Source organism: Cucumis sativus, chromosome 1 (assembly GCF_000004075.3).
Source record: "Cucumis sativus cultivar 9930 chromosome 1, Cucumber_9930_V3, whole genome shotgun sequence".
NCBI lineage: Eukaryota > Viridiplantae > Streptophyta > Magnoliopsida > Cucurbitales > Cucurbitaceae > Cucumis > Cucumis sativus.
The window spans coordinates 30,163,621-30,176,452 of NC_026655.2; the positions used below are offsets into that span (position 1 = coordinate 30,163,621).

Consider the following 12,832-nt stretch of genomic DNA (forward strand, 5'->3'; position numbering starts at 1 on the left):
AAAAATTAAATTTGCTTAGTGGTTAGTATTTATTTTATTGAATTTATATTATGATACTACTACTCCTAAATTTTGTAGATCGAGATATAAAAAACCTACCTAAATTGTACTTAATTTTTTTAATGTTTTAAATAATTTATACTAAATTTCTCATTATATTATTTTTATTCTTTTGTGTAGTTTGGATTAATATATATGAAAATGGGATAGTTGCAATAAAATAATTAAGTATACAGCAACATTTTAAAAAATTTGCAAATATAGAAAAATTTGTCAAATTCTATTAATGATATGAGTCTATCAACGATAGACCATGTTGCAAATATTGGTCTATCACTGATAGACTATATGAAATGTATCAGCGATATAAGTCTATCAGTGACAGTTTTGCTATATTTGCAATTTTTAAAATTTTTTTGATATATCCTTAATTATTATTGCTGAAATGGTTATTAATTGCAATTTTCCTATAAAAAAAAGGGAAGAATCATCATTAATTTAAGGAAAAAGTGTGATGTACCTATTGTAATAGTAAAGAGGTACATGGAGAAGAAACATAATATGTACATGGAGGTACTCGAGGGAGATACATAATATGTACGATCTACCTATTATACATTCACCAGTTCATAGGAGACTTGTTCGAGTGGAAGAAGTTGAGTCGACGAAGTTTACCATAACGTGGGAGAAGTGCCTCCTATGACACAGCCATAGAGCCAAACTGGGTATGGTAGTCCAATGATGATGATGCCAACATTTGGAATAGGATATTGTGATTCTGAGGTCGGTACATGATATTATGATTCAGGAGTTGGTCCATCGTCTTAATACATGGATGTCGGTCCATCAACTTCTTACATGGATAGACACATACGTGGCCATGGAGAACATAACGAATATCTGTACTATGTAGCACTTGCAAAAGTATCAGATCGACAAGAGTACCAACAAGAACCAAAGAACCAAAAGGAGCCAAAATAACATAGAGTTCAGAGTCGACAACGACAACCAGCTTGAAATCGACCACATCTGGATTGTGGAACGTATTGGTTTTCTTTTGTGTTTTAAATGAATGTAATTTTGTTATGAAAAAATATTTTAATTTACATTCAATTTTTTCAATTACGGATCATTAAAAAGTGGTTCAAGAATCCTATTTTAAATTTTGATAAAGTTAGAGACAAATGAATGAAAGATAAAATATATAATCTATAAGTTGCCATTTGAAAAAATGGCGAAACGAATACAAAATACAACAAATAAAAATTTGCAAAAACCAAAATACCCCTATGTACATAAAATGGCAATTACTTCCTAACGGTAAAGAAAACCATAATTACTCTTTAATAACTTTAGAAACACAATTACACATAAACACATGTCTAATCAAATTTCACCAAACCATTCTTCTCCACTTTCATTTTTCGATTCTCCATCTTCCTCCCTCCTTCTTCCAAATACACATTCGCCTTACATTCTATTTTCTTCGATTGAGCAAACCCTAAAATTTCACTTTAAAACGTTAAATCTTAATCTTCATCCTCCTTTTTCTAACTTCATCCTGCATTTACATTTGAAGTATCAATCTTATATTCAATTTCGTCATGCATTTTGAAGAAGAAGAATAGAAACAAAATACGATCAGATTTGAAGCACGCAAACACTATCTTCATTTTACATTCATATTTGATTTTCAAGTCTACAACTTGCAATCTCAAGCACTAGGGTTTGAATAACGAAAACCTTCACTTGGAAGAACAAAGGTACAAAAGTTGCATCTTCTTTGTCTCTTAGGGGAAATTTTACCCAATTTTTTCAAAATCATTTATATTATTTAATTAATAAATTGTAGATGGAATTCCGAGAGATTTTATCTAAAAACACAATATCTTTAGCCTATTTTGTTGGAAAAAAATAGAATAGTAATTCCTTTTAAAACTATTTTATTTTATAATTATATTTTATGAAACGATTTTATTTTGTATAATGGACAAAAGACAAGAAGACCATGACGAATGCAATACTCAATGATCGATTGAGAGTTACATGGGTAACTAGAAAAATGATAAAAATATGAAACAAACGAAACTATAAGTAGTGAACAAGAGATATTTCCTTTTAAAACAAGGTAATTGTTTCAAATGCAAAATCATAATAATGAGGAACAAGAGACTGAAGATGATACAAAAGAGAATGAGGAAAAACAAACCAATGAAGAGATTGACTATGAATTAAAAATTCAAATTTCAAAAATAAATTAAGATCTAATACGATAACTAATTTTAACTTCCAAATTATTAAGGGTTCATATTAAACCAATTAAGGTTAGGGGCACTTGCAAAAATGGCAAAACAAGTTATAATAATTAAGTCCATAGCACACATAGCAAAAATGACAAAATCAAAGTCCAACCCACACATCAAGAGGTAAAATGTCACAAATGCACTTGTTACTAATATACATTTGATACACCTTATACACGTTCAATACACCTAATATCCCTTGATACTTCTTGATACACCTGATACATTTGATAGATACACTTAATGCACTTGATACTTTTTGATACACTCGATACCTTTTGATACACACTTGAAACATCTTGATACACATAATACTCCTCGTTACACTTGAAACATCTTGATACACATAATATCCCTTGTTACACTTGATTCTTCTTGATACACTTGATACCCCTTAGGCCTTGATACACTTGATTAGTTTGATACACTTAAAGGCTTCACTTATAAGTTTGATAAACTTGATACACCACTAATAAACTTGTCATGCGTCATTTGTACACCCAACAAATTTGATAGGTATCGTACATGATATGTTTCATACACTTGATCCATTGTGCAAATACACTTAGTATTCTTCAATTATATATTTGATTGATTAAATACACTTGATATGCTTGAACTCCTACTTATACACTTGATGTACTATTGATATACACTTGTAAAATTGATTCATATACTTGATACTGATTCAATTTACTGATATGCTTTAACAATATATCGTTGATATACTTGATAATGATAAACTGAGTTAAATCATTCATATACTTAATAATATTATAATAAACATAAAATTTGAAAAAAATAAAAATTACGTAGTAAGTATATCAACCAATTACTACATATAATATAAGTATATCACAACACTGGTATACAAAACTAAGACAAAGTAAAACCAAAACAAAATCAATGTAAAAAAAATAAAACAAAATCATTTGAAATTAGATTTAACTCAAAATGCACATCGAAAAAAAAAAATCACAAATGAAGTTAAATTAATCTGATCAACCCATATTATATTTCATATTGCAATTTTTGTACTATTGATATTCTAAAATCAAAATTAAGACAAAAAGAACAAATATTTTTTTTCATATAAAAATAAATAAATAATTAGGGCCTTAAAAAGTGAGAGAATAAATAAACAATGAGTAGGACATTAAAAAGATGAAGAGAAATAGGTTCTTGAAGGACAGTTTAGGAATAATAACAAATTTAAGATGAAGAGTATTTTATAAGTGAAAATTTTGTCATATATTTGCAAAATTTTAAAACAATGTGCTATATTTGCTATATTATATTTTTAAAATGCTACTCTGTGCAATTTTCCTTAAGGTTATTTTGAAATAAAAACAAGAGTTGAGATTCAACTATGTTATTTTGAGATAAAAACAAGGGTTGAGATTTAGCCAATAAAAATTAATAATATGATTATTTTGCCAAAAAAAAAAAACGAATAAAGTTGTTAAAATCTTCAACCAAATTGTTAAATCACAAGATATTAGAAAGTTGTACTTCTGTTAAGGGTTGGATAAGTTATTAACACGTCGAAATTAATTACACTAGAGAGACTTATGATAAGAACGCATATATTGAAATAATTATAGTTCGCAAATGTGGGTATTTTATGAAATACCATGCACATATGACACTTCTAAAATCATGTTAGCTGCTACTTTATTTCTTCACTCAAATGAACATCCAATTATAGACGTCAATCAATATTGATAGAAATTATTAATTTAATTAATGTTGTTCGCACGAGATTTCTGAAGAAATTTAATTCGTGGAATTGAACTTGAGTTGATGTTGTATTTTTGTTGATTTGATGCGATGTGATTCGATCTCTAGAATTTGATCCTCTGGTTCTCTTTCGATTGGATGCTTAAGGAGCGACAATCTTACCAACCGACTCTTTAAACATGAGATAAGACAACACTGCTGTCATAGTTATAAAACTATAGAGTAACTCGATTTCCCTTCCTTAGCTTGGCTATACAACTTTAGAACCTTATTTCGCATGGCTTCAACATCTAACAACATATGCGAATTCAATTTCAATACATTTCATTTTTGTTCCTTGACACTTCTTCTTCCTAGCAACTTTCTCATTTTGTCGTTCCACACTCTAGACCTTCTCTTTTCCTCCCCCAACTTGATTACTTTTTTTCCTTTGATTTGTACCTCTATTTATAGTGGTCTTCTCGTCCAAAGGTCATTTCCATGCTTTACACATGTCTTGTCATCATTTTTCTATGTCATGCAACCAATCCTACACCTGACAGATGGTCTGAACATTAGTGGCGATTTGACTTCACATTGAGATGCACAGATCATCTTCTTAGAAAGCCAAACTTTCTTAAATAACCTAATCCTCTTTATCTCCTTGGGAAGCCGCAAACATTTACTTCCACTAGCAAGTGGTCAAGTCATCTTGACAATCATCCTGACAAGACCACTTTCTCACCTCCTTCCTAGGGCGTAGGTACTTCTTCTCATGTTACTTTGCTAAACACCTAACTCTTGGTATCCATTATAAGCCTTTTTTCGCCACTCATTCGTATTGAAGGGATAAAAGCTCTATGGCAGCAAAAGAATTTAAAGAACCGTTACTCAAATTAATTTGAAAATCTTAAAATACCAGTAAATTGGCAAAATTTTAGAATCAAAATTCTAAATAAAAACTATGCATGCTTTTAAATTAAAAGATACAGAGAATTTACTTTCGATGACGTCTCTGAATCTACAAATCACCGAATTGGGGACACCACCCGTCGGAGACCTTCCTATCTTCTAGGATGAGATTGGTTTGTGGGAACCAATTGGGATGAAAAAATGTTTAGAGATATTTGAGAGAAATTCTCTTCTTTTTGTAGAGAGAAAGAAGCCAAGCTTTTTTCTTGATGAATTTGGTTAAAGAAAACTGTTATCACGTTAATTTGTTAAACGCCTAATTGTTGGTGTCCAATATAGGTCTCTTTTCGCCACTCATCCTTATCGTGTCACTTACCTTGACGATGGAAATTAGACATGTATTTCTCTTTGTGTTACATGTTTCCCCCTTTCTGTACACTTCCTCATGAAGCACTACACCCTTAACCGAACGATAACTCGGCTGAGGGGGTTAAAGCTCTTGGCAGTGAAATTTTTTATTATAGAGATCTTTTCAACTTAATTGAAAACTTAAAATGTCGTACATTGGCAAACAATTATAGAAACAAATTTTCTTATAATTTAAAGTATGGTTAAGCATGTTTCAAAAAATTATAGATTAAAGAATTGCATAATAGAGTAACTTACTCTCGTTGACGTCTCTGAATCTACAAATCACCGAATTGGGGACACCATTCGTCGGAGACCTTTCTATCCTTTGGGATGAGATTGATTTATGGGAACCAATTGGAATGGAAAAAAGTTCTTTAAAGAATCTCTGAGAGAATTTGCAGAGAGGCAAAATCTTAGATTTAAAAAATTGTTTTCTTCTGCGTATTTATATCTCACTTTTCTTCGAGAAGTATAAGAGAATCATGAAATTCTATTAATTTAAAAATATTAAATTAATAGAAATATCAAGTTAACTAATTAATAATTAATTTAATCATATTTAATTAATATTTCATTCAAATCCTATTAAATGAATATCCCTAGCATATTTTATAACTTTAATTAATTTAATTATTAAATAAAAATTAATTAAATAAAATTAAACTAAACTATTAATTAATTATTCAGATATTTAATTTAGTTCAAATTTGAATCATATTCAAATATAAATTTCTCTCGTAACCAATAATTTTAATATGAATCCAAATTATATTAAATTAATATTTGAACTCATTCAAACATTTTATTTCTCATAAATTAATTTTAAATCATATCGAAAAGTAAATTTATATAGTAAAGTTTAATTAAAATATAAACTTTATATTATAATGTATCACCATACATGATTCGAATTTTCAAAGTAAATTTGAACATTTCAAATTACAACCAGTATAAATAAATCTCATTACCCTTTACGAGATAGGAAGAAAACCTAATGGACTTACAGATCAAAAGCTTCAACGATATGACATTAATTGACTAAATTGATTAACCATATTAATAAATATTCGTTAACTGTGTGCACTCCACTAAAGTCACACAGTTGAACTCTTCTCACTGTAGATATATTTATGTGTCCACAAATATACACTAATAACAATAAGTTAATCATTCACAAGTGTTCATAACACCAGTTGAGTCAAATTATCGTTTTACCTCTTGATTACTTTTAGTCCTTAAATACAAGTGCTCCTCTAATGAACAACATATTTATGGTCTAACCAATAAGCAGAAACCTCTCGCATGCTATAGAGAGGGTAAGTCCTTTTGTTCAGGTCCCAAAGATACCATTTAAGGGAACACCCATCTACTTACCTTAAAGTCAGGAATGAGTGAATTTCATCTTGTGTGATTATGTTCCTAGCTCCCCACTCGGTTTTGTTCCTAAAATGATAAACATATTGAGTTGACAATCTGACCACTCTCACCCATACAAATTAAACGACAATCTCTCCAGAACAAGAGTTCATAATACACTCATGATTATTACTAAGTTACTTAACTCACTCTAATGAAATAGAAAATTCAACTAGTTAATGAAATTACATCTACTGGTTACTATTTTGTGGTTTGGTCTTAAGCAAACTCATTGCATAGGATACCCTCACTCGCATGTTACCTACACGAATGCGTTGGATTATTGTGTTTGTAGTAAATACAAAGTGAGTCATATCCATAGTGTTACCAGAATATGCTACCCAACCTTATCTCTATTCTATAGACCCTTTAAGCCGATCTCGAACATTGATCCCTGTATGTCTCTACATACTCTTCAAGACTCATCAAACAGCTTAAGATGTTAGTTTATTGGATTTGAGTTATTAAAACAAAACTAATAATATAATTAATAACACTTATTGAAATAATAATAATAACATTTTATTAATTAATAACAGTAAATGAATTATATTTACAAGCTACGAATTTTAGGACACAAAATCTCAACATTAGTATCCTTATCGCAAGGTTTTTATCACGTTGGCAGTACATGATCAAGGCCTCACAAAAACCATGTTTGTTATATATACTTATCTATGGTCAATATACACAGAGTATCAAGGATATACAACTTTGCTGACTACTTAGCCAACTACCACCGATTTTAGGCAAAATAATATTGATCTTACTCTACCGTCTTGACCGATTTCAAGCAGGATATTATCAATTTTACTGTGCTATCTTAACTGAGTTCAGGCATGATAATATCTTGACCTAGTTTATCAGGCACGATATTATTGAGCTATCAAGCTAACATGATTGAGTTGCAAGGGTATAGAATAAACATATAATTATTTTTTATGAAGTAGAAAGTTATTTATTGAGAAGGTTGATTTACAAAGTTGTAATTATTTAGAAGCTACATATACGATGGTTTGCATATGTTAAAAAGCTAAACTTTGAGCATAACCTTTTCATAGCATGTTTTACAAAATCGTCACTTACAGGACTTTTTAGCTCTTTCTTTTAAAATGTTTTCTCACTTTTCAGATAATGATCACATTTCCCTTAACTTAGCCTATTACTGCCACACCAACTAGTCTGATAGGAAAGTTTGTAAAGTGATTGTGTTCAAGGTAGTATACTAAATCACAATTGGTGGTGTTGTGAGTACGAATAATTGATTTGTATTAAAAGTCTAGTCATGTCTTTGTAAGAATATTATCATATAAAAGTTTGTAAAATAAAATGGGTAGTGCTTGAATTTTCTCCCTCTAAAATCGAGTTATATGCTTTCACCCAGTTTTAATTAGAGGTTTAGAAGTGAGAGTCAGCTGATATTGTCGAGAGAGAGACGATATCGGTTGACCTCAAGCTATCTCTTGAATCAAAAGTAGGTGGTCTGGGAGGAAGTGTGACACATATAGAGTAATTAAGAGATTAATTAGTGCATTAGGGCATTTAAGTATTAGCTTTTAAGTAAACAAATCAATAATAAAATTAAGCATATCTTAGTGTTAAACTAAGATGAGTAGATTCTGATTTTTCCTAAGTTAGATTCCTTTAATTGAGTTTAGTCCCCTTTTAGTTGAGCTTTTTACATTTCAATCATTAGCTAAACTAATGAGATTTTGTTTGGAGACGAATCTTGGCACTTATATAGTTAACATAAATTTGAGTTTAAAAATTTATTTGATTAACATGGTTTGTAAACAAGGACAAATTAATGTTAGTCAATTCTACCCTTTTGAGTCTAAAATTATCATCAACAAATTTAAGTTTAATTTTAGTAATCATTTTAGTAATCATTTTAGAAATAAGAAAAAAAAAAGAGAACAAAACATAGAGACTCCACGTAGAAAAAGAAAAGAAAAGAAAACATGAATGGTTAGAAAATGTAATGGCCATATAAAATAAAAACAAACAAATATACTAAAGCTTAGACCCTTCTTTCTAGGAAAATAGAAAAGGGAAAGAAAAAGAGAGAAGGGAAAGGTAAAAGAAACCGTGGCCTCACAAGTCATTCCAGTTTCACCCACAACCACCTCTCTACACTTTCTTCTCCGGCCACCTTACCGCCCCGTTGCGGCCTCAAACCTCTCTGCAAACCTAATCTCTGAACGCCCACGTCTCATCCTCCAACGCTCAACACCATGATGAGCTTCACAGCCACGTAGACCCACGCTTTAACACACTCACCCACGTTGCGACGGGCTTCAGCGTACCACAAGCGTGGAAGGCGCCGGTTGATTTCTGCCGCAACGACGAGCACCCGGACGCGCGGCCCACTGGAAAAGGCTCCTTCAGCAGCGGTGTGTACGCTCAGCAAATACTCCAGCAATCCAGATCCGTAAACCCAACCTGTTTTTGTGATTGGATTTGTGACCCACAACCCGAAGGACCTCGAATCTGAACACCCATAGCCTGTGGATCTGTGAGTTTGAACCTATTCGAACACAATCCGGCATAGACCCAAGCTATTTTTCTTTCTAGTAAGGATTAGTGGGCAACCGTTCGTCTACATTATTGTTCATTTCAATTAAGTGTTCGAAATGTGTTTCTCTTTATTCGAATTCTTATGCATTTAGGTTAGGGTGATTGAAATTAAGTTTAAGGTCGACGTGGGTAAGAACTGAGTTTTAACCTTAGAATCTAGTTTTTCTTGTTTCAGGAGCTGATGAACTAGCTTAAGAGCGCTTTTAGAATGAAATGCTAACACTTTTTTGCTTCTTTAATATGTTTTCTTAATGCTTTGTATGTTTCATGCTTGTAGTTTGAGGGTGCATAATGAGTAAGTATGTGAAAGTATACGTTCATGTGGTCATTGGGCAAGCATGGTCTAGAAAGAAGGGTTAGAAGGCCCTGAGTTTGTATGAAAGGAAGTAAGGAGGATATTAGGGTCTTAGGTAGAAATGGTTTAGGCTGATTTTGTGTTAAGGAAAGTAAGAAAAATATTAGGGCTTCGAGTATAACTGGTTGAGGGTTGATATGTCATTATAAGGTTAGATCTTATATACCGTAGGGAGTGAGTAAGTAGACTTCAAGATCCCATTGAATGAGATCAAGACTTTAAGAAATTTGAAAATTTCCTTAGTAAAAGCGTTGATAGGTTCTTGAACCTTTTTATATGTTTATAGGTTGTCCTTGAAATTTTAATTCCTTGATTAATAAGTCTAACGTTCAATTTAAAAGAAAAAGTATGTTCTAGATATAGAATTGAATTGCATGTCGAATGTGATGCAGAGCTTTTAATTTTATCTATGGAGTTCATGAATTTTTTAAAATGTTAAATAGTTCAATGACCTATATAGCACAAAATTTAAAATTTAAGGACCTATTGGATACAAAATTGAAAGTTGAAGAATCTATTATTTTAAGTTATAAAGTTCATGTACTTACTAGACAATTGTAAAGTTCATGATCAAATAAACACAAGCTTTAAACTTCTGGGATTAAATTGTTAATTTAAGCTTATTATTGTTGTTATTTTATTATTATTTGAAATTAAGATTCTCACCTTACAAGAAGCCCATTGTAGGCAGATACACTTGGCCTGAAACTTGCATTTTTTGTCAGTTGTACTCTGTTAATGGCGTTGTGGTCCTCATCAACGTCTCCAAAAGGGATTGTTATCACCTTTCCAGTGCTCTTACTCACCGGCTTTGCTGTGATTCTCTTTTGCTTCTTCTTTATCTCCAATCTCTCCTCTTGTTCATGCCCTGTTACTCCCCGTATTGTTGTCTCCGGCACTGCTGCCAGCAATGGAGCCCACATTGGCGATGGGGTTCTAACGAACAAGGACGATGTTGACTGGTTGAAGGATCAAATCAAAGCTAATGGGCTGCAGATGCATGAAAATGTGCTTCGGAAAGGCATCAACCCTCGCACTAGGGCTCAACAGCTTGAAGATCTCAGACAGTGAGTATTTGTATTATAACTAATAGCTTTTCCTCTCGTCTGAGACAAACCTAATTTAACAAATTGAAAATTAAACTTTTATGCTTTACCTAGTTGTCTTGCACCGTCCACTTTTGATTGTTAATCTCAAATTTGTGGTTGTATACAAGTCATTTGTGTTGACTCTCTAGAATTGAACCTGAAGTATAGATAAGAATTTTTCTTAGGCCATCCTAAGATTGCTAGTGATAGTTATTTACTTAGGTTCTTTTGCATGGTTTATAACAGCATTGGAAGCTCTGCACTGTCTTCTCGGAAATTGAATGGAAAAGAGGTAGAATTGGGCATCACATCATTTTGTATATTCATGAAAAAGGTGTAGTTTTCATGATAACGTATAAAACTTGCTTGTATGCACTGTATAGAACTCCGTCAAAGCTTGTTGATTGATGTTTGTGGATTTCATTGGTCGAATTACTTATTTATTGATCTAGTGTAACGATGGTCTATTGTAACTTGGATTTCTTTGTTTTTACATGTTCATTGTTTATATCATTATGGAATATGAATGGAAATTTAAAATAATTTCTATGGTATAAATTAAAATTTCCTTGAATGTTCTGCCTAGAATGTCATCCAATAATACTCCTTGAATGAATCCTTATGATTTATGTCGGCCAAATTACTTATTCATTGATCTATTGTAACTTTGGTATCTGTGTTGCTGCTGTTTCTTTGTTCATTTAAACTTGTTGCTCTTTCTGCTTCTCGTGAATCATGTATATTGTGCGTTATATGAATACTTCATCCATTATTGACATAGTAAAATTCATGATAGATTCAAGGGTATATCACATTATGAGGGACCAGAGGATCAGAACCGTACAGCACTTCCATGCCCTGGTGAGCTTCTGGTTGAAGAGCACCACAGTAACTATGGTGAACCGTGGGCAGGCGGGCGAGATGTGTTTGAATTCCTAGCCGAGTTCTCTCATATAACACCAAATGCACATGTTTTGGAGATTGGATGTGGCACTCTACGAGTTGGCTTGCATTTCATTCGATACCTTAAGCGTGGACATTACCATTGTCTCGAGAGGGATGAACTCTCTATGATGGCTGCCTTCAGGTACGAGCTTCCATCTCAAGGTCTCTTAAGCAAGCGACCATTAATCGTGAAAGGGGAGGACATGAACTTCAATAAATTTGGCTCTGAAGTTCTTTATGATTTAATATATGCTAGTGCTGTGTTCCTTCACATACCTGATAAGCTTGTGTGGGTTGGACTAGAGAGGCTTTCTAACAAATTAAAGCCATACGATGGGCGAATTTTTGTGTCCCATAACATAAAGTTCTGTTCACGGTTAGGAGGGGAGGAATGTACGAAGCGTCTCACAAATTTAGGACTTGAATATCTAGGAAAGCGCACACACGATAGCTTGCTCTTTAATCACTACGAAATCTGGTTTGAGTTCAGACGATCAAAGCCTTAGTATTACCAACACACTCATTGTATCATTTCGGACTGAGTTCCCAAAATGTGAAAGATGAATATAGAAAGATATCAGCAATTTATATTTCTAGTCTTGGTGTCTGAGAATGCACTTGGCCAAACCATTCAAGAAGTTGAAAATGTCAACCCCAAAGGTTTGTCACTAGAAAGAAGAAAATGTCTTTGTTAGAGTGCTTAGCCTGGGCTCTTCTCACAGTGTGCTAAGATAGCCCAAGGCTTAGAGTTTTCTTGTTGTATGTAAGGCTCCTTTTGTTGTATGTTCGTTGTGTAATTTCTATTCAATAGTCTGGATTTTGGATAATTTTTTATGGCAAAAAATATTTTTTTTTCTTCTTTAATATTATTTTTTATAACAATTAGCTAGCTTGATGACAAATTCATCTTCCAGTTACCTCCAAACCCAAGTTTAATATTGTTTCTTTATAAAGAGAATTTAAAGAAAGAATAGATATAATACTTTGGGCGTTTATAAGTGTGCATTCTACAACTCTAACTATGTTCAATTCCTTATTTTTCATACTCAAAACCATTCCATAGACAAATTACTCACTCAATACATTACTCAACATGAGGGAATAAA

The 12,832-nt window shown here is 32.1% G+C and overlaps 1 protein-coding gene across 2 annotated transcripts; it reads left to right on the top strand.

Moving 5' to 3' along the window:
* Window positions 1-8,781: 8,781 nt before the first annotated feature.
* Window positions 8,782-12,590, top strand: LOC101219568. 2 transcript variants are annotated; one of them, XM_004142507.3, is made up of 3 exons: window positions 8,782-9,334; window positions 10,419-10,760; window positions 11,578-12,590. In XM_004142507.3, exons 2-3 carry the CDS (start codon window positions 10,432-10,434, stop codon window positions 12,230-12,232), a joined length of 984 nt encoding a protein of 327 aa, XP_004142555.1. In that variant the 5' UTR covers window positions 8,782-9,334; window positions 10,419-10,431; the 3' UTR covers window positions 12,233-12,590. The 2 variants fall into 2 exon arrangements, with proteins under 2 accessions (XP_004142555.1, XP_011660237.1); XM_011661935.2 differs by having other exon boundaries at window positions 8,782-9,276.
* Window positions 12,591-12,832: the final 242 nt, after the last annotated feature.